Here is a 22163-nt window from a genome sequence, read left to right on the forward strand (position 1 = left end):
GGTTCTTTCCCCAATTCCATCAGTCTGACTATCTGCCTCTATCCTGTTCCCCTCTGAAGCACCCACAAGACATCCTTGGGGATGACCTGGAAACCATCCTAAGCGGCTTTCTCTAGCGTTCAGCAGACCCGCCATGCTTGGGTGTAGGCCCCATTTCTGTTCCGTGCCACCCTGCCAAGGATGGGAAGGGAAGACTAGCACATTACAGCTCCCGGTTTCTCACTTGTGTAGAAACCAGCCACGAAGCCTTATTTTTAGAGGACCCTGATGTCCATCCACAGGACAGCACGGACTCCCAGGGGGAGAGAGGCTGCCGAACAGGGGGCGAGGGCCAAAATATGTCAATATTGTGTTTGTGTTTCCCCCTGGGCCGGGGGGAAGGGCAGGGGCGAGCCTGGCTCACCTGAGGGCGCCTCCCTCCCCACAGGCCCCGCAGGCCGCTGGTGGGCATTTAGCAAGTGCACCCTAGGGCGGCTGGTGGTGTCCACCCGACGGCCGCACAGCACTCAAGTCTGCAAAGTCCAGACTTCTGTCTCTTCCGCCCCCTGGGAATTTCATAAATAAATCCCTGGACCTGTTCCAAGAAGAATTTCAAGGCTTCTCTGCGTGTGTGTGTTTCCAGAAACACAACAACTTTACATGCTGCCTGGTGTGCAACCTCCTAAGCAACTCCTGGGGAGGGATGAGGGCCGGGAGCCTGAGAACGGGGCCTGCCCGGGGCTGGGCTGGGGCGGGAAACCAGCAGTTAACCGGTGGCTTGGGCCGGCTCTGCAGCTGGCTCTGCAGCTGGCTCTGCTAACCTGGCAGCCGCCCAGCCGGCCCCAGGCTCAGGTTGCTCAGCCCCTCCCCCAGTCTTGGCTTTGGCAGTATTCTCCACCAGGTTTTTGCAAAGTGCTGGGGTCTTAAAATAGCATAAAGACACACACACTCTAGACTATAGTGTCAATTCCCGTACCACAGAATCATCAGAAAGGAGGGAGAGTGGAGGGTAGAGAGAGTGGAGGGCATCTTCCTGAGCAGAGGGCAGTGTGAGCATGAGGCCCGCCAGGAGACGGGGTGGGCAGCTGGTGCGAGGACGGGATGGAGGAACAAGAAGGAGGGACCAAGAGAGCCCATGTCTGGGTGTGTGTGACACAGTGACACAGCTGATCGTCGTGTGTGTGTGTGCGTGTGTGTGTGTGTGTGTGTCTGGTATCATGAAACCAGAGGCTGTGTTGGTGTGACCAGTTTGGTGAGGAGACTCTGCATTTCCCCCTTGGACTATGCACTTCTGTAGGGCAAGAGCTAAGAACTTCATCTTAACCATCCCCACGGCCTAGCCCGGTGCCTGGCACATAGGCACTCGATGCCTGTTCCCAGGATAAATAAATGATGGCTGGATGCGTGGATGTGCCAGAACATAGAATGATAGCAATAAAGGTAGTTCAGCCTCAGATGGCAAAATTAGAAATGGGTGCCCCAAAGTTAGAAGGTGCGATCAATCAATATGTATTGACGGAACTTCGGGAGGAAAACGGAAGTGGTGGGGTTTATGGTCTGTCTGGGGAAGGAAAGAGGAGCACACCTCGAAGGGGAAGGCTTCCTGGAGAAGTCAGGCCCTGAGCTCCTTCTGAAGGATGGGTACAATTCCTTGAGCTGGTGCTCTAGCTAAGGCGCGCAGGCCACAAGGACCAGTACGCTCAAATCAATGGAAGTGAAAAGAGGATTTCCTGGAAAGACATGGGAATCTCAGAGAAACGGGTAGCGGAAAATACAGCTAGGACTCATGGAATCTGAGAAGACACTGGGCTGGGTATGTGTTGAGGACAATTTGACTGTTCGAGTGGGTGAGTCTGGAGGGCGTGTGTGCACATGTACACACCCACAGGCACACCACAATAATCTCTCTCTCTCTCTCTGCCTCTGCTCTACTCCACTCTCCTCTTCTGGCTCACCCTGATGCCACATGGTCCAGGGTGGCTTCCAGGAACTACTCTGTAGCTCCTGTCACGATCTAAGTAACTCAATTACTATGCCTCCTTGGTTTCAAATGCCCACGAGAGAGAAACTAAACGGCTCAGCCAGTCTACTTATTGTTTTTCCTTGGTTCAGATGCCCAACCCTGGTGCAATCATCTGTGAACAGAGCGCAGACCATGCACTCACCCAGGAGAAGGGGGCGTTGGCTCTCACAATCCAGATGGAAAAGAAGGAACAAGGACTATCCAGGCAGGGAGGAAACTGTGAGTGAGGATTTGAGGGGTGTGTGTGTGTGTGTGTGTGTGTGTGTGTGTGTGTGTAAAAGGGGTAGAAGGGGAGAGAAGGCAGAGAGAAGCCAGGACAACAGGAGAGCTATCAGGACCAGGATTAGTTGAGTGACCTTGGGCAAGTTATATAATCTCTGTAGGCCTCAGTTCCTCATCTCTACAATGGAGTCGTGAAGATTAAATAAATATTCCATATAAAGCTCCTGGGGCACCAGGCTCCCTCAATCAGAGGGGCATGCAACTTTGATCTTGGGGTGGTGAGTTGGGTGTAGAGATTACTAAAATAAACAAACTTTAAAAAAAATAATCCACATAAAGCTCTTAGAGTAAATGGTCAGTTTCCGTACGCTATTTTTAAGTAAAGTCTGGATGGATATTAAGTTCTCATCATGTGGAGGTCTTGACTGCCAGTTTTGGTTCTACCCTGGACATATCATCGATCTTCTCTGAACCTCAACTTCTCCTTCTGTAAAATGAGATCTGACTACTATAATTTCTAAAATCTCCTCCAGATTTAGAATGTCATGGGTTTGGCTTGGTGTTTCAGGCAATAGGGAGCCTGTATGCTGTCAAGAAGGCAGATGACAGGGATCCCTGGGTGGGGCAGCGGTTTGGTGCCTGCCTTTGGCCCAGGGCGCGATCCTGGAGACCCGGGATCGAATCCCACGTCGGGCTGCCGGTGCATGGAGCCTGCTTCTCCCTCTGCCTGTGTCTCTGCCTCTCTCTCTCTCTCTCTCTCTGTGACTATCATAAATAAATAAAAATTAAAAAAAAAAGGCAGATGACAAAATGAAAGGGGATTTCTTGGACATGGGTACGCAGCGCTGTGCCCGGGGCCAGCAGAGAGTGTGGCCAGGAGGCAGAGAGGTTGCAGTGCCAGCAGTATCAGAGATGTGTGGTATGAGGCTCTGGACTGGGACCTCACTAAGGGTATGGAGAAGAAGGGGCCAGATAGGCAAAAGCGCAGAGGTCCACGACAAAAGGAGAATGACCAGGAGATCCATCCTGTGTGGCCAGAGGGCACGCTCAGATATAAACAAGCATGAATCATCAAGGCTGAGGGCACCAGGCCTGTTTACCAAGGGGGCACTGGAGTGGAACGAGGTCAGAGTGGGGATTAAGGGAAAAAAAATCTAAAATCGTGCAATGGCCTCTGGAGCAGCAAGAGGGTGAGAAAAGCCAGGGGAAGGTTTCCCTCAAGCACACCAGAGCTCAGCACCATCCCATGGGATCACGAGGCACAGACTGCACATGGCTGATGGCGCTGGGTCGCTGATGCTGTTGGGGCCTCTGGGCCTCAAAGAGCCACAGCAGCCCCACTGGCCAGCTTCCCATCCTCAGCCACCAGCCATAACATTCAATTCCCTCCCCTTCCTATACTGCCCTCCCTCTGCTTCCCTCAGCTCCCTGTCCGTTAGTTCACCCACCAGCCCCTATCACCCCACTCCCTACCCCTTCATCCTCCAAATGTCCCCTCTTCTGCTCCCATCCAGGGCTGCTGAGTTTTTCCAGAGGAAACTGTACCAAAGCTTGTTAGGACCTCGGCTTTATGTTCTGCAACGCTGGCTGGACCCTGGTGCCACTCTGACAATCCCTTTCTGCTTTTCCATGTCCCTGCACACCTTTCCCCCTCTCCACAGTGGCTTTTACAAATGCTCACCACTCTTCAAGCAGATCCACCATCATATGCCATCCTGCCTCCTGACCATATTGTACACAACAGAGGGACTGCAATTTGACCGAGAACACCCAGGTGGCCCTCTCCTGCCTGTAAACTCCCTTGGTTCACCTTCTCCTTCCAGCCTCTGGCCAAGGCTATTCCCTGTACCTCTGGATCTTGATCCTGTGTTCCCCATCCATCCTGGGTTCTGGCTCCATCACTTATTCCTTCTTCTTCCTGTATCTTTGAACTCCCGTTGGCTCCTTTATTGCAGTCTAAGTTGCAATCCCTCCCTTCCTATTAAAGCAAGAAAACACAGCAAACCCTTCTGTGACCTTGTGTATCCTCCTAGAAATCTCTTTCTCTCTCTTTCTCTCGTCCAATCTGGAAATCTATATCTTTAAATTGGATTATTTAGCCCATTCACATTTATTGTAATCATGGACGTATCTGAATTTATTTTCACCATTTTGTTTATGCTTTCTATTCATCTTACCTTAATATCATTTTTTTCCTTTCCTTTCTTGCCTCCTTTTGGGTAGATTATTTTTTCTCATTCTATTTTCTTCCTTCTCTTCACCTGGAAGTTATGTAATCTGCTTCTCTTTTATTAGCAAATATCTGACAATAAAGTATGCATGAATTCATACATAACTTATACACTTTTTATTTAGCCTTTATTTTTATAAAAAAATATTTTATTTATTTATTCATGAGAGACAGGGAGAGGCAGAGACATAGGCAGAGGGAGAAGCAGGCTGCCCATAGGAAGCCTGATGTGGGACTCGATCCCAGGACTCTGGGATCATGCCCTGAGCCAAAGGCAGAGGCTCAACCACTGAGCCACCCAGGTGTCCCTAGCCTATATTTTTGAAAGACATTTAAAAAAATATTTTATTTATTTATTCATGAGAGACACAAAGAGAGACAGAGAGAGGCAGTGACACAGGCAGAGGGAGAAGCAGGCTCCAAGCAGGGAGCTGGACGTGGGACTCGATCCCAGGTCTCCAGGATCAGGCCCTGGGCCTAAGGCGACGCTAAACCACTGAGCCACCCAGGCTGCCCTGAAAGTATTTTTTATGGGTACAGTAGCCTCCCTTACCTGTGGTTTCCCTTTCCTCAGTTTTAGTCATCTGTGGTCAACCATGGCCCAGAAGCAGATGATGCTTCTTCTGACATATTGTTGGAAAGTCAATAGAAGCCTACACGACATTACAATGCCCACGTCATTTACCTTATTCATTTCATGTTGTAGACATTTTATCATCTCACATCATCACAAGGAGAAGGGTGAGTACAGTACAATAGGATATTTTGAGAGACCACGTTTACATGACTTTTATTATAGTATATTGTTATAATTCCTCTATTTTGTTATTATTGTTAATCCCTTACTGCGCCTAATTTATAAGTTAAACTTTATCAAAGGTATGTATGTGGGCAGCCCGGGTGGCTTAGCGGTTTAGCACCGCTTTCAGCCCAGGGTGTGATCCTAGAGACCTGGGATCGAGTCCCAGGTCGGGCTCCCTGCATGGAGCCTGCTTCTCCCTCTGCCTGTGTCTCTGCCCCTCTCTCAGTGTCTCTCATGAATAAAGAAATAAAATCTTTTTTAAAAAAAGGTATGTATGTATGTATGTATAGGAAAAAACAGTATATAGAGGGTTTAGTACTATCTGCAGTTTCAGGCATCCATGGGGGGTCTTGGAATGTATCCTCTGTGGATAGGGGGAACTACTGCATACAATTTAAGCTGACTGTTATTTTTCTCTTGTCCCTATTTAATTGTTTTTGGATTTTTGACTACAGAGATTATATTTCTTGGAATTTTGTCTGTGAAAATTCCTTGTAGCCTGAGTTGAAGGTGGCTCATCTAGAGATGATCTGCTCTTCTTTCTTCCAGGTATTGTCAGGAGGTACCATCAGCCCAGGACCCTTTGATTCTAAACAGTGTTTAGTTTTTCAGATCGCACTGGTAGGGGGAATTTTTAATGAGGCCAGCTTGGAGTTGTGCTTCTCAGGGAAGACTTTCCCCCATTCTCACTCAGAGCCAAGGGTCAAGTCCGGCAATTTTCCTTGCCTATCTCCTCAAGGAGTGAATTATTTCTAGTTCATCCTTCAACCTAGTATATTATTACCCATGATGGGTCACAGCTTTGTGCAGATGGTTGCTTATTAGACTCCTCACCTTGGGCAGGGCTGGGCTCTGTCTTCTGTTCCCTGTATCCTGCTTGCCTTTGAAAACCAAAATTCAAGTTCACCTTGTATACAAATAATCTCAAGGTGAAAGCCAGCTTTGCTACTCTGCTTTCCTCTCTTTTGTTCCTTAGTTTTTGACTTGAGTAATTTACTAAGCATCTTGAGTTGCTTCTTCAGCAGAAGGTTTGCTCAGGGAAACTGGTCCATCATTTTGAAGGAAATCCAAACCTCCCTCACCGATCACAGCCACATTCTTTTATTTATTTATCTATTTATTGATTGATTGATTTATCTATCTATTTATGAGAAGGGGAGCGGAGGGGCAGAAGGAGAGATAATTATTTAATTAATTATTTATTTATTTATTTATTTATTTATTTATTTATTTTTAGGAGAGAGAATCTTAAGCAGGCTCCATGCTCCATGCCTAGCACCCAGTGCAGAGCCCAAAGATGTGAGACTTGACTCAGGACCCTGAGATCATGACCTGAGCCAAAATCAAGAGTTGGACTCTTGACTGACTGAGCCACCCAGGTGCCCCTCAGCCAAGTTCTTTTAAAGAATAGATGACTCTCGGCCTTTCTAAGCCTTCATTTGCCATTCACTTGCAGCCCACCAGGCCTCTACCCCACAGTGCACGGAACCCACTCAGGTAAGCTTCACCAATGGGCTTCTAGGCAACAGATCCTAGACACTCTTTGTTCCTCATCTTACTTTACCTATTCTCAACATTAGAAACCATTGATCTCAAGAGAACCCTTTCCTGCCTTGCTTCCATGATTCTACTCTTTCTAGGTTCTTTTCCTATTTGACTGTTCCTTCTCCATTTCCTCTTTCCTGCCAGTGTTGCTGTACTTCCAGCAACACCCCTGAGCTGTTTGAACAACTACGATATGCTGCTGACTTCCAAATCCACATCTTCACAGTTCCAGATACCTACGAGAGGCCCTTCAAACTCAGTACGCCCAATGTGGAGCTCATTACCTTTCTCCCAAACCAGCTCTTGCCAGTCTGTTGGGTGGAGCCACCAAGCATCCAGTCAACCAAGCCAGATCATCTTGGAATCGTCTGGGCCATCCCCACTTCCTTTTCACTTTCCACATCCACTCAATCTTTCAAATCTCTCAAACCCACATTTGTTATTTTTTTCTAAGACTTTATTTTTTAAGTCATCTCTTCATCCAACGTGGAGCTGGAACTCAAAACACTGAGGTCAAGAGTCATGCACTCCACTGACAGAGCCAGCCAGGTGCCCCCACATTTCTTTCCCATTTCCATCGCTGCTGCCTAGGGTCAGGTCCTCCTACTATCTTGTCTGGATTACTGGAATTGCCTCCTCTTTGGCTTCCCTACCACCAGTCCTGCCTTCCCCCAACCATCAGCACAAAGTTCAAGTTCATTTGGTTTAGCAAAGTGGTCTTTCTAAAACAAAAATATGATAAAAACAAACAAACCAAAAACCATGTCTGCTTAGAACCTGGCCAAGAACACTGGAGAAAAGTGCATTTCCAAGTATACTTCGACATCTGTCTATCTCCACAACATCCTTGGGGGGTGGTGCCATTTTGCTCATGCTTCCCCTACATGCCAGGCAATTTTACTTCAGTATCTTGCTCATTCTGCTCTGCTCTCTCTGCTGGAAACAACCTCCTGCTTCCCCTTGCCCCACACAAACCTGTCTATCTAGGGGACGTTCTTTGATCTTCTAAGAGTCAGCTGTAGCATGGCCTCTCTGTGAAACCTTTCCCACCTCCTTAGCTTGTGCCTGCAGAGTTGAATCATCCATTCCCTCCTGAGTGCCCCCACTGACCCTTTACTGGTGTGTATTGTAGCATATATAACATATTGTTGCCTTTTTTTTTTTTTTTTAGAGAGAGTGGAGGGGTGGAAGGAGAGGGAAAGATAGAGAATCTTTTTTTTTTTTTTAAGATTTTATTTACTTATTCATGAGAGAGAAGCAGAGACATAGGCAGAGGGAGAAGCAGGCTCCCTGCGGGGAGCCCAATGTGGGATTTTCTTTTTTTAAGATTGTATTTATTTATTCATGAGAGACAAAGAAAGAGAGAGGTAGAGACAGGCAGTGGGAGCCTCCATGCAGGGAGCCTGGGGTGGGACTCTATCCTGGGACTCCAGGATCATGCCTTGGGTCGCAAGCAGACGCTCAACTGCTGAGCCACCCGGGTGTCCCCAATGTGGGACTTGATCCCAGAACCCCGGCATCACACCCTGAGCCCAAAGCAGACACTCAACCACTGAGCCACCCGCGCGTCCCGAGAAAGAGAGAATCTTAAGCAGGCTTCATGCCCAGTGCAGGGCCTGACGTAGGGCTTGATCAGGACCTGAGCCGAAATCAAGAGTCAGACGCTTAACTGGCTGTGCCACCCAGGCGCCCTGTTGTTGCCTTTTTAAAAATACTTGTCTCTACTATTGTAAGATCCATAAGGGCACGGATCCATAAGGACCGTGACTTATCTGTGTTTACATGTTACACCAGGTATACCATAGGTGCTCCATGCATGCTTGTAGAATGGATGAATGAAGATGAGCTATTACCTTCTTGAGGTTAATGAGCCTGCTGCCCACCAAGGGGAACTGTGCCAAATCCCCTAAAATGACAATGTCCTGGTGCACTGTGACTAAGACGGCAGCTGTAACACTAGATGGTGTAGTCAGTAGAGAGCGTGGGGAGTAAGCTCTGAAGAATCCCATGACAAAGGGACTGAGCAGGGCAGGCAGGAAGTTTATAGATTGTGATGTGGGTCCAGTCCTAAGATTAAGGAGGTTTACAGAAATGGACACTTTGCTGAAGCCTTCAGGGATGGTCAGAGATCTGAGCTGTGGACGGGACACAGATAAATTGGGCTCAGTAGGGCTCGGCTCAGTACCTAAAAGGGAAGGTAGGCACATCACAGGGGAAAGCTCTAATTTGAAGGGATGAGCCAAACTCTCAGGAACGGGGTGTGAGGATCTAACTAACCCCTCCCACACTCCAGCCAGTCTAATTTCCCCCTCTTCAGCTGGATCTTAGAGACCAGTCCTGGGGGAAGCAGGAGATGCTATGATGTTGAAGGTGCACAGGACCAGCAGGTTTGCCTTCAACACTTAATTATATGTGAGCTTCGGCAACTTGCTCACCTTCCCTAGGTCTCAACAGCCTCACCTGCAAATTGCGCACACACTGACGTGCCTCAACCACTTTACAGGATTGCAGTAAAGGTCAAATCGTCATCATAATAATAGCTATTCTTTTTATATCACTTCCTATGTGTTCAGAAGCTATGCCAAGTGCTTTACATATGATATCCTCACAGCATCTTTGTAAGTTAGAACTTTTTTTTTTTTAAAGATGTATTTACTTTAGAGAGAGAGAGGGAGGGAGAGAGAGAGAGAGAGCACAGGGGAGGGGCAGAGGAGGAGAGAGAGAGAACTTCAAGCAGACTCGCTGCGGAGCTCGGAGCCTGACACAGGGCTCACTCTCCCAACCCTGAGACCATGACCTGAGCCAAAACCAAGAGTTGGATGCTTAACCGACTGAGCCACCCAGGTGTCCCTAGACAGAACTATTATCAGCTCCATTTTACAGATGAGTGAATCGAGGTTCGGGGAGGTAAAACGCCTTGCTCAAAGTCAATTGCTATCAAGCGAGACGGCAGAGCTGGCTTTTGGGTTGTTGACCCGTGTTCTGGTTCCCCAGGCTGTGTATACAGGTACGTAGCTGACCTTGCAGTCTAGGAAGCAGCCACAGGTTCCTTCTGTGTCTGTAGCACAGTGCTAGTGCTTCGCAAGGTTTTGGGGAAGGACAGTCCCTTCTTTTTGGCCTCAGAAATGTCCCCCTGATGGATCAGCTTTCTCTCCCCAACCACAGGGGTTGGTGAATGTAACTGTATTGAATAGTGTCTCCCCCAAATTCATGTCCACCCAGAACCTATGAATGGGATCCTTTTTTAGAAATAGGATCTGTGCAGATAGAATCAAGTTAAAATTACTTGAACTCATACTGGATTAGGGTTGGCCCTGATCCAGTGACTGGTGTCTTTATAGGAAGAGGGAAATTTGGACACAGAGATACACAGAGGAAAGATGGCCATGTGAAAACGGAGGCAGAGAATGAAATTATGCTTCCACAAGCCAGGGAACACCAAGGATTCTGGGAACCACCAGAAGCCAGAAGAGACAAGGAAGGATTCTTCCCTAGAGGCTTCAGAGAGAGCATGGGCCTGCTGACACCCTGGTTTCAGATTTCTAGCCTCCCGAACTGCGAGAGAATAAATTTCTGTTATTTTAAGCCACCCGGTTTGTGGTACTTTGTTAAGGCTCGGTAACCCAGCGCTGCGCACAGCATAGCTGGGTGCCCTCAGTATGGGTGGAGCAGAGCCTGAGAGACCAGTTAGATGGACTGGGGTGTGTGTGCCCATTTTGGGGTGATGAGGGAGAGCGGTATAAAAATAAGGTGTTTACTCATCCAGCCACTGACAAGCTTGTAGACAGGGTCTCTGCGTGACTTTGCACGTGTGTGTTTGTGTGTGAGTTGTGTCTGGGGAGTGTGGCTGCTGTCTTGTTTTTTTTCTGGATGCGAGGATGGGCATTCTTCAGAATGGTAATAACTTATGAGGATTCCTTTTTGGGAAACGCTGCCCCCACCTCCGGTCATCCTCTCCACGCCTAGATGTTGGATGATGAGGCGCTGTAATTAGGTTAAGAGGGGCACCTGGGTGGCTCAGTGGTTGAGCGTCTCCCTTCAGCTCAGGGCCTGATCCCAGGGTCTTGGGATGGAGTCCCACATCAGGCTCCCCACAGGGATCCTGCCTCTCTCTGTGTGGCTCTCATGAGTAAATAAATCAAATCTTTTCTTTTTTTTTTTTAAAGAGAGAGAGAGAGAGAGGTTAAGAAACTTGCCCACGTTTTCATGCCAGTTAGTAAGAAAAGGAAAAAATCAGATCTAGAACTCTGGTTCCAAAGACCTAGCCCCCTCCATGAGCTCAAATTATTTCTCAAACTAAAGAAAGCAAAGTCTTTTCTTTTCTTTTCCTTTTTTTTTTTTTTTTAAATTTCATTCACCCATTCATGAGAGACACAGAGAGAGAGGCAGAGACACAGACAGAGGGAGAAGCAAGCAAGCTAGAGGTGGGACTCAATCCTGGGACTCGATCCCCTGACTCCAGAATCATGCCCTGGGCCAAAGGCAGGCACCCAACTGCTGAGCCACCCAAGGATCCCCCAGCAAAGTCTTTTCAAAAAGATATGGGTGATTCAGTTAACCTTCTATAAGTACTCTTCTCTAAATTTGAAAGCAACACTTGTTTATTTGTAAAATATTCAGAAAACATTGAAATACTTCAAGAAAAAAGTAAAAAAAAAAAAAATTCTCTATCATGGCCATAAGTACTGATCATACCCGGTAATCCCTTTCCACTCTTTCCCCCATACAGTTATTATGCGTTCTCAACAAAATCAGAATAATAACTGTAAATAGGTTGGTCTTTTGCTTGCTCATTTAACATGATCACACAAACATCTTCTCACCGTATCAGCTTTTATAAACATAATTTTGTAATCGCTCCATAGCTCCATCCCATGGATGGGCCCTCATTTATTGGTCTTCCATCCCTGCCTACTTTTTTTTTTTTTTTTTTTAAGATTTTATTTATTCATGAGAGACACAGAGAGAGAGAGGCAGAGACACAGGCAGAGGGAGAAGCAGGCTCCATGCAGGGAGCCCGATGTGGGCGGGACTCGATCCCAGGACCCCGAGGTCACGCCCTGGGCCCTGAGCCCAAGGCAGATGCTCAACCCCTGAGCCCCCCCAGGCGTCCCTATCGCTGCCTACTTAAGTCTCCAGCTGCTCACAACCATCAACACGCAACCTGTTAACATTTTTTCCGCGCGTGTTTTGTCATCTCTTATTATTTCTCCAAGACGGGTAACAGCAGCCCGTGGGGAATGGGTAGGGGTAGTTTTAAGGCGTTTGTTTGATGCAGAATGTCAAACTGCTGACCTCGGGGCAGGATGCGGGCGCCTCCCGCAGTGCCCCCCTCCCCCCCGCCGCCCCACGCCCCTGCAAGACCGAGCTCAGCTCCGTCCTGCAAAGGGGCGCCGCAGGCTGCGATCGCACAGGTAGTGCGTGCAAGCATCCCCGCCGCGGGCCGCAGGGGTGGGGGGAGGCGGGCGGGACGGGGAGCGGAGGGGGGATGGAGGGGATGCGGGGGGCAGGGAGCGCGGCGAGGTGCGGCTGCGGGGGTCCGGGGGCCCGCCCCGTGCGCCCGCCCCGTGCGCCCCGCCCCGCCCCCGCGCGAGGCGGCCGCGGCGCCGGCCCCTCCCACCCCTTTAACACTTAAAGGGACACTCCCCTTTAAGGCGGGCGCCCGCGCGCCCCGGCCCCGCCCTTCGGGGGCGCGCGCGGCGGCGGCTCGGCCGGGAGCGCACGTGCGGGCGGGCGGGCGGGCGCGGGGGAGGGGCGGCGCCGGGGGCGCGCGCGCTGGGCGCTGCTGGGCTGCGGCGGCGGCGGCGGTTACTATGGCGGAGTCGGCCGGAGCCTCCTCCTTCCTGCCCCTCGTCGTGCTCCTGCTGGCGGGCAGCGGCGGGCCGGGGCCCCGGGGGATCCAGGGTGAGTCCCGGGCCGGGGCGGAGGCGGCCGGGCGCGCGCGAGGCCCGGGGCCGCGGCCCCCCCCCCAGGCGCACGGCGCGGCGGCGCGGGGGGCGCGGGGGGCGCGGGGGGCGCGGGGGGCGCGGGGGAGGCGGGCGCGGCGGCCCCTGCAGCCCGACCCGGCGCCGGCCCCTCCAGCGGGGCGGGGGCCGGGGAGCCCCGGGGGCGCGCGGCCAGCTCGGTGCTCCGCGGAGGGGGCGCGGGCGGGCCCCGGAGCCGCGGGCCCCCTCCCCCAGGTGCTCTGTGCCGCCCGAGGTCTCCTGGTGCTGCGAGCCCTTGCGCACCTCCGATGACAGGGCCAGGGGGTCTCTAACCTGCCCTTAGGGACCTGCCCTGGGGCGTCCCTACCTCCCCTTCCTCTCTCGGGTTCTGGAGAGGGAGACCCCCCCCGCCCCGACGCGCAGCCCCTCCGAGTTCAGCGGGGCAGCCCCCCCGGACACATGCCCGGAGGAAGCGAGACCAACAGGCCCCTAAACGTGGGTTTTTTTTTTTTCCCCTTTTTTTTTTTTTTTTTTTTTTTTGGAGCTTGGCTTTGGAATCTCTCTAACCCTAGGAACCCTGGTTCCACAACGGTTAACCTGCATCTAGGTGTATTTGCTTTCCGCCTGGCTTCCCCCCGCCCCCCACCCCCACCCCCAGCGCACCGCACCCCACCCCACCCCACCCCACCCCACCCCAGGGGGCCCATCCAGGTAGTCACTTTGTGGATGCCTCTCAGGTGAAATCCTAGAACCTCCCTCCTACCCCCCAAGATCATGCAAAGATCCCACCCCTGGATGGGCTCCCCCTCACCCCCCACCCCGCCACCCCCGCCACCCCTCCACCCCTCCACCCCTCCGGCCCTTGGTCAGCACTTACTTACCTGCCCACACGATCCCTGTGGCCCGGCCCTGCCCCCCACGCACTCCCCCACCCTCACACACCCCTTACCTTCCAGCCCCCACAGCCTTCTGCTCCCCGATCCCACCCCCACCCTCCCCCTCCTCCCGGAGAGAGGTGGGTACCTTTCCGTGGGACACACCGGCCTGGGCGTGTTGTTTATGAGGCTTTGGGGGCTGAGAAGAGCCGCCCCGAAACCCTAAAATACCCCGATTTAAGAGAGTCGCCTGGGATGTGTTTTGGCATTGGGGTAGCAGAAGCAGGTTATATGTGGCAGCTCTATTGAAGTGATTATTGACCCACGGATGGATCCGGGAGAATCCGGGAGAGGCGATCAGGGCTGGGCTGGCCCCTGATGTACAAAGCCCGGGCTTTGACTCCTCTGCAGCCCCTCACCTCCCAGCTCTGGGAGAGCCAGTGTGCAGTTCCCCGGCTGCCCTCGCCACTGAAAAATAAAGATTCTCAGGTGGGCTTAGGCTTCCTTAATAAAACCAGACAAACGCGAGGAGACATCAGCCTGCTTGGGAGCGTGGAAAACAAGTTCATTATCGCCAGCTTTGATATTTGTTCCCAGCGGTGGAGCCTGTGCAGTGGGGTCTTTGTTCGCTGGCTAATGCGTGTGTTAGGCACCTCGTGTGTGTTCCTGGGGCCCGCCGCTCTGCGCGCGGGTGATCTGCCGTGGGGTCTGGTGGCCGTGGGGAAGGTCTGCCAACGCCGGCCGACAGTTGTGCTGAGATGATGGTTTTGGTGAATAATGTTTGCTTGCCGGGCCTTATCGTGGGCCCTGTTTCTGGAATGTGTAGCATAATGTCATTTCTCTAGTAGGATAGTAAATAAGGAGACTCCGTCTCGGGGGCTGTCATTCTTGTGTGTGTCCGGAGAAATCTTGAGGTTCTTCCCATAGAACGTTTTGTACCCTGTCCCTGATATATTGAAGATTTTTAACCACCATTTCCCTGTTGATTTGGTGTAGCGTCTGCGGGGTTTTTCTTGTGGTGAGCCTAGTTAAGAATGTTTAATTGGTGATCCGGCTTAGGACAGAGGGGTTTTTTTTGTTTGTTTGTTTTGTTTCATTTTATTTATTTGATTTTTTTTTTGGTAGCCTTTCTAAAATGGATGTTTGTTAGGGTGAGGATGGGGTGGACATAATGGGGAGTTAGTTTCTTTTTTTGGTAAATTGGAAATTAGGTTGTGTGTCCAGCAAACATTCTCGAAGGCCTTTAAACTTCTTGGCCAGACACTACAGTTTTTTCCGGGACACATGTAGTTGCCAATAGTGCATGCTACAGAGACCACTGTTGCAAAAGGCTGAAGTAAAACGTCAGTTCTGGGAAAAATAGAGGCTGTGGGATAACAAGAAGTTGATTGCTTTCCTCCCCTGCACTTCCTCTGTGCGCTGCCCTAGGTGAGCTGGGGGAGTGGCCGGGCCGCCGCTCCCTGGGACTTGACCTGAGGGCGGCCCGGCCCGGCGGGGCGCTCCTGCCGGCGCGTTAACCGCGACCTAGGCAAAGGCCGGTGACCAGGAGAATGAATTCCGGGTAATGGGCAGCCTTCCCTTGACAGGCATAGCAGGTTTTCTAGCAGGTTTTCGAGGCCTCGCTTTGGAATTTTCACATGGGTCTTTGAAAATGTAAAGTCGCCTGAGTTGGTGGAGGGAGAACAGGACATTCGTTTCTCAAGACAAAAGCATCGAGGGAGACATTTGAGGTTCTGATGGGAACACTCTGAGTTTCCGTGAACAGACTTGAAAATCTAATTCCAGGCCAAATCCTTGTACTCTCCCGAGTGCACGTGGACTTGAGGTGCAGTGAGAGTGAGCTCTGTGAGGGAAAGAGAAATCTCTGCTTGGTTCCTTGTTGGAAGAGCTCCCGGAACAGATGTGGTTAAAACATAATAAACGGCCGCTCTGGTCAAAGGTTGGGGCCCGGCGGAGGGAGGAGGCCGCATCGCGGATCGTGGCCCCGGAACTTTGCTCCCTTACAGGTTGTCCTTGAGCGAGTCACTTGCTTAACCTTTCGGTGACTGCCTCAGTCTTCCCTCTGCCGTGGAGGACAGAGTCCGTGGAGTTCCTCCTGGGACATTTGGAGACGAACTTACTGATAGCCAGTTGGCTGGGAGGTATTTTTAGACACAGTTTCTGACTTCAGGGAACGAGCACTGTTGGGTTACTTCTTATCTTATGGGACAGAGTAACATGCTCTCGGGGTTGATAGAAGCACCACATGCACAGAGTGGTTCGCTTCTTCGGATTTGTGCCTTTTTTTTTTTTTTTTCCTCCTGTGGACCCTATCAGATCTCCTCCGGTTAATTTCTGTCCTTTGCCAGGCGCCTACGTCGGACACCGGGCAGGTACCTGTGCTAATCAAAGACAGTCTGGAGGGAGTGACCTCCTTTAGGCTTTATTGGTTTGGCAACGTTTTGATTCTTACGCAACTCTGGGTATGTTTATGGCACTATGTAAATGTTACATAAGAACATGGAGGCTGCGAGGTGGCTGGAATGGTGCCTGTGAACACAGGAAGGTTAGACTGAGGACTTCATCCGAAAGGACCTTGGGAATCTGCAGTCAGCACAGGAAGAAGCTGCACTTCATTTTCCTCTAAAAACCTTTTTAGATGATTGTGTCTTTCAGGTGGACTGCCGTGTTATAAATAGGTTTATTCTCCACCGGTGAGCTAATTGTAACCTTGCTACCAAAATATGAATCAGTAAACGAGGAGACGAGGAGACGTGCTGCTGCTTTCGGCGTGTCCTGTTGGAGCTGCTTGTTGCGTTTGGGAACATGAGTGGAACTGCCTTGCAGTCTGCTCTCATAATAACTCGGGAGTACAGGGTGTCGAGGTGGAATGGAATTCTCAGTTCGTGGTGCTTTAGATCTTCTTTATTTTTGAAGGTTAAATTAGAATACTGAAGTGGCTCTTTTGTTTTAATTTTGAAATCCTTATTGTTTACTGTTCAAGTTTTGCTCGGAGCAGCAGCGAACATTAATTCTGGAATCCCGCCTCTTTGTCTTGAATTCTTGTGTTATTTGTCTGTTACAGTAGGAGCTGATGTAAGAGGGTCTTATCTCATTTTCCTCTCTGTGTTTATAAAAAGAAGATCCTAGAGTCCTCTTTCTCATCCATCCTTCTGACGTTGGAGGTGCTGCTGGCGTTCGGAGCCCATCAGTTCCACCTCGACTGGGAATGCCGAAGCATTTGAAGGGATCAGCTCCTCAGACCTGCAGTCCAGTCTGCATTTCTCCCGCTCTGTAGGCACCACCTCATGGCCAGGTTCAAATACCTACCCACCTGCCATGGGGTTTTGCCCTCCTTAGTGCCTCTCGCACGTGTGGTCTGACCCGAGCTTGGGCTTCCAGAGGTACCGTTCCTGCCCTTGCCTCTTCTCTCTGCCTGCTGGCTTCTCCATCAAGGATAGCTGTAAAACCAAGCAAAAATACGATTTCAGAGTGTATCTCTCTTTCCCTTACTCGGTAGAGCTGCCAGCGTTTGGTTGAGCCGTGAAGTTTGCATCCCAGACCATCTTACCAGCTCGCTGGGTTTCAGAGACAGTGCCACTTGAGGCACTGTCTGGTATTCTTTTTGGTTCTCTTTCTTCTCTCTCCACTTCATCCTAAGCCTGCATTTGTCTTACTAAATATTTGGAATTTTTTTTTAAAGATTTTATTTATTTATTCATGGGAGACACAGAGACACAGGCAGAGGGAGAAGCAGGCTCCCTGCAAGGAGCCCAATGTGGGACTCGATCTCGGATCCCAGATCCCGGGATCACGGCCTGGGCCGAAGGCAGACGCTCAGCCGCTGAGCCACCCAGGCGTCCCTAAATATTTGGAATTTAACATAATGAAAGTAATTGCCCGTCCCTTTAAAGTATCCATCACTTCTGGTATTTACACGATTACATATAGGAGAGTTCTTTACTCATTAGGTTGGGTATATGCCTGGAATGGTTCTTGGCTTGGGGAAATAATCCCAAGAGAATAAGATGGACAAAAATCCCTAAATCCCTAACTGTCATGGAACTTAAAATAGCAGTGGCTTAGACAGAAAATAAATAAGTAAACACAATTCTCAGTCCTAAGTGCTCTGGAGAAAATAAAACAGAATTATGTGCTAGAGTGTGCTGAGAACCACCATGTCCTCTCTCTCTCTCTCAGATTCACTGTTTCATCTGTAAAATGAGGCTCATATAGTCAAGTGTCATTATTCATGGTACTTCTGTTCTATAAAGTTGACTGGAACACTGGATTAGCGAATACTGAGCCGCTGCTCCTAGGGGAATGACGGGGCTTGTTCCTGTGAGCCCCTGGCCGCTGTATTTCCACTGACCCATCAGTACATAACCTTGCTATGTATGTGTTTCTGTTTAAAGACGCCTTATTTAATATATATTGTTGGTTCGTTAACCTTGAACTCGAGGCCAACAGCACTATAATGCAAGCCTGAACGACAGTTATCTGATATAGGTATTTTCTCTGCAAGGCACATCGTTGTCTGCTTGAGCTTTGGAACGCTGGAGAGCATTTTAGCACCATTCTTGGGGGCCATTTTAAACAGTGAAATCCCCACCGCCAGCAAAAACAAAAACAAAAAGGTGAAAAGCATGGCACAGGGTATGCTGTGAAAAGAACACGTATTTACAATGTGAAAGCTGAGGCAAGAAGGCAGAGCATGGTTACCTTGTTCGCCATCAGCTGGGAACATGTGCATTGGGTGACTTGTATTTTTTTTTTTTTTTACCACTCTGAACGTGTCTGTGAATGACCACGAAAGCACCGAGAGTATTGATTTTGGGGTTACAGATAAATTTTAGTGAATATAGAATCTATGAACCATGAGAATCACCTGTATTTTGTTAAAGCTATATAGATCATTGTGGCAGGGAAAAATTATATCCTATGGAATTCCAAGGATTCCTGGATGGTTTCATTGAACCAGAATTTGAATATAGAGAGAAGTCCCATTTCCAGCCTGTAAATATATAATAATCTGAAGTAACTATGCCTAAATACAGTGATCTAAGTCAATATATAGTGATAGCTGAAGATTCCTTTAGCTCACTCATTTATTGAGCACCTACCATGTGCCAGGCACTGTCGTAGGTGCTAGAGGTGTAACAGTAGGCGAAAGGACATACAAAAATGTCTTCGTTGATGAAGCTTAACTTTCTGGCATGTGAGAGATAATAAGTAAAATATAAGGTGATTTTTCCTACCGCAGTCTGCCCTCTGCCTCACCCCCCAAGATTTCCTGCCTTTGGAGTATAGGACCTTCCAATTACTGAGCATGAATCTAGGTACTGCCTTGAAGGGATTTTGCTGATGCGATTAAGGTCCCAAATCAGTCGATCTTCAGCTAAGGGGACTGGTGTGATCGACCTGAGCTAACTACACTAGGTCTTTGAAAGCAGTTTTCTCAGCTGGTTGCAAAAAAGGAAGTCAGAAATGCTCCAGCTGGTTTGGAAGAAAGTAAACATCCATGTGTGAACTGCCCAGGGGGCCACCTGGCTGAGAGTGGTCCCTGGCTGTCAGCAAGGAGGCAAAAGGGAACCTCAGGTTTCCATCCACAAGGCAGTGGAGTTTGCCAACAACCAGTGAGCTTGAAAGAGGTCCCAGCCCTGGATGAGAAGGCAGCCCGGGCCAACCCCAGTCACGCTGTGCCTGGACTTCTGACCTACAGAAACTGAGATAGTAAATAAGTGGTGTTTTTAAAAATGTGTGTGTGGTGGCTCAGAGGGATACGTGAGGAGAAGGGAAGCAGGAAGGGAACTAGCTATCTAAGGTGGGCTCAGGGAGACTGAGACCTGGTGCCCGGTCGTGCTGTTAATGGAGCTCTCATGTGAAAAGTCCTTGGACCGCACGTGGCCTTCGCCTACTGCCAGTTACCTTCTCCTAGATATTTATGATTGATTGGAGGAGAGAGAGAGAGGAGATTGTGGGTGCTTTGGAGATAAGTTTTTTGGTTTTTTTTTTTTTTTTTTTTTTTTAGGTAGTCCCAATGTTTGGGTTGAGGAATCTGAACTGAAGCCTGTCTGTTTTTATTAGGTAGTTATGGTGAACCTGCCTTGTCCCAGATCTTCGTGTGTTGACTTGGTGTACACCTGTGTATTACAGTTTATTTTATTTTATTTTTTTAAAGATTTTATTTATTCATGAGAGACACACACAGAGAGAGGCAGAGACACAGAGGGAGAAGCAGGCTCCCTGCAAGGAGCCCGACGCGGGACTTGATCCCAGGACCCTGGGATCCTGACCCCAACCGAAGGCAGATGCTCAACCACTGAGCCACCCATGTGCCCCTGTATTACAGTTTATAATCGGGGTCGATAAGATTGAAATGTAATCAGTGTTCATTTCTAACATCCAGGACCAAGCTGAATGGTGAGAGGGATACCGAGGAAAGAGTCTGTCCTTGCCCTTAAGAAGTTTACACAGATTGACCTTTCTTCTTGTTGGAACAACCACAAAACTAGGAAGAGTTTCGACCCTTCTCGTGCACCTGGGTGACAGAAGTAGTAAAGGCATCTGGTTTACTGAACGTTTACTATATACTCAGGTGTGATGCTGGGGACTTGGGTTATGTCAGTTACTCTGTGCAGCTACCCTCTGAGCATTCTCATCCCCGTTTTACAGATGAGGCAACTGAGGCATGGGGAGGTTCAGTGGCTCAGGTCTGTTGGACCCCAAAGCATGTGCTCTGAGTGCTGTACTGTCCCACATCCTACGAGGACCGTGCAAGTCATTTTCTAACCAGTCTCTGCCTCCAGTCTCACACCTGTCATCCATCTCGTTGCTGGATTTAACTTTGGGGAGAGCATCCCCTCTGCGTCTTGTGGTTCCACTGCTTTCATGTGGCCTCCAGGATCAGCCCAGACCCCTTCACCTGGCGTCATGGTGCACCTGATGTGGTCTCATCTTCCGTACTGTTCTTGTCTCCAGCTGGAACCTGGCATTGTCCATTCGCTGTGGACCTAATATGCCTTGTGTTTTGCTTGGCCTTGGCCTTCTCTTCTTGGCCAAAGTGACCACCCTCCAGTGTGGGACCTCCTTTGTCCTTCTGCTGTCCCCCTGGTCAGTGGTTCTATCCTCTGTGCTTTTCTCTTTGGTCCGTCTGCTCCTCCCACTCTCCCAGCCTCTGCCCCGTAAAAATGGATGCTAGGAACTAGCTTATTCTTTTTTATGTGGCTTTGTCCTGTCACAGACCCTTGCACATTTTAAGTACTTAATAAGTTTGTTTAATTGGATCCATTCAGTTTTTTTCCATCCTCTCAGCAATATCCTAGGTAAATAATTCCAGTTCTGGCCTGCTCTGCTTTTGGTATCTCCTCTATATGCAGTTGGGTTTTTTGTTTTTTGTTTTTTTCAAGATTTTCTGTGTTCATGAGAGACACACAGAGAGAGGCAGAGACACAGGCAGAAGGAGAAGCGGGCTCCATGCGGGGAGCCCGATGTGGGACTCGGTCCCGGGACCCTGGGATCACACCCTGGGCCAAAGACAGATGTTCAACTGCTGAACCACCCAGACATCCCTCTATATGCAGTTTTTATCCCGGTCACTCAAAAATGCTGCAAACATTTGAGTTACTTGGAACACGATAAGCTCTCTTCCTACCTCACCTCTTTCATCTCTGTTTCATTCTACCACCTACCCATTTTATTCCAGCCAAATGTACTTGATCTCAGCCTCATTAGTTTTATTCTCAGCCCTGGCTGTTTTTTTTTTTTTTTTCTCCTTCATTGTCCCAGTTGCCTGAAACCATTCCTCCTATTCCTCTTCTCACTCAAAACCGTGACGTACACGACTCCTCTCCACTCATCCATAGTATAGTAAATAGGTCAGGAAGCAAATACAAAATACCGCTCATAAACATCCTCCCTGCCCTAATGAGCCACAAAAACGTCTATTTAAGTGCAACAAAGAAAGAACACAGAATGGTTTTCCATGTTCGTTATAAACTGTTAAGTAAAGGAGAAGTACCAGGTTACTTGCAGACTGTCTGAATGGGACAGCTGAGTCCATACGCTTGGGTCCGAGGAACGACCAGGCACGCTGTGTAGTAAGACGCGCTCATTCCAGTTTTACCGTGACCCTCTCCTGGGCAGCAGGTGGGCCCTTGCTAAGATATTCAGGTATTTACAGTCAGCCATAAATTAAGTTGCAATGACAGGTCTCCTTAGCATAAACATCAAACGTCTCTTTTTGAGGGAGAACAAAGCTTTCATTCTCTAGACCTGAGGCTTAAGGGTGAACTTGTTTAAACAGCTCTCTAGGGTTGGGTTTGTCTCCAAGTAGAATGTCAGAAAGGCAGTTGGTGGAATAGATAGTGTGTGGAGCTGGCTTTTCAAACACCTTTCTCTTATGCAAACCCCATTCCGAGACCTTTTCCCAGATTGGAATTAAATACCAGGCTTATCAAGTGTCTTATTGTTAAATCCCTGGGTTTTTTTTTTTTTTTTCCCCTCCTCATACAAATAGCTTCCTTTATTAAGTCAGTTACATTTTTTTTTCTAAGTGCTTTTTTTTCACCAGTACAGTTTTTGG

At 49.3% G+C, this 22163-nt stretch overlaps 1 protein-coding gene across 5 annotated transcripts in view; it reads left to right on the forward strand.

The window, feature by feature from the left end:
- The first annotated feature begins 12527 nt into the window (after window positions 1-12527).
- Window positions 12528-22163, forward strand: part of ACVR1B (activin A receptor type 1B) — a 35860-nt gene continuing 26224 nt past the window's right edge. The window contains exon 1 of one of the 5 annotated variants that reach the window (XM_041736162.1): window positions 12528-12705. In XM_041736162.1, coding sequence (XP_041592096.1) covers window positions 12615-12705 — 91 coding nt within the window. In that variant the 5' untranslated portion in view covers window positions 12528-12614. Of the gene's footprint in view, window positions 12706-13868; window positions 14090-15577; window positions 15742-16039; window positions 16063-16156; window positions 16294-22163 lie in introns of those variants that run through there. The other 4 variants (XM_041736164.1, XM_041736163.1, XM_041736165.1 and 1 more) reach the window with 4 other exon arrangements.

This window comes from Vulpes lagopus, chromosome 21, assembly GCF_018345385.1.
Source record: "Vulpes lagopus strain Blue_001 chromosome 21, ASM1834538v1, whole genome shotgun sequence".
In the NCBI taxonomy this organism is placed as follows: domain Eukaryota; kingdom Metazoa; phylum Chordata; class Mammalia; order Carnivora; family Canidae; genus Vulpes; species Vulpes lagopus.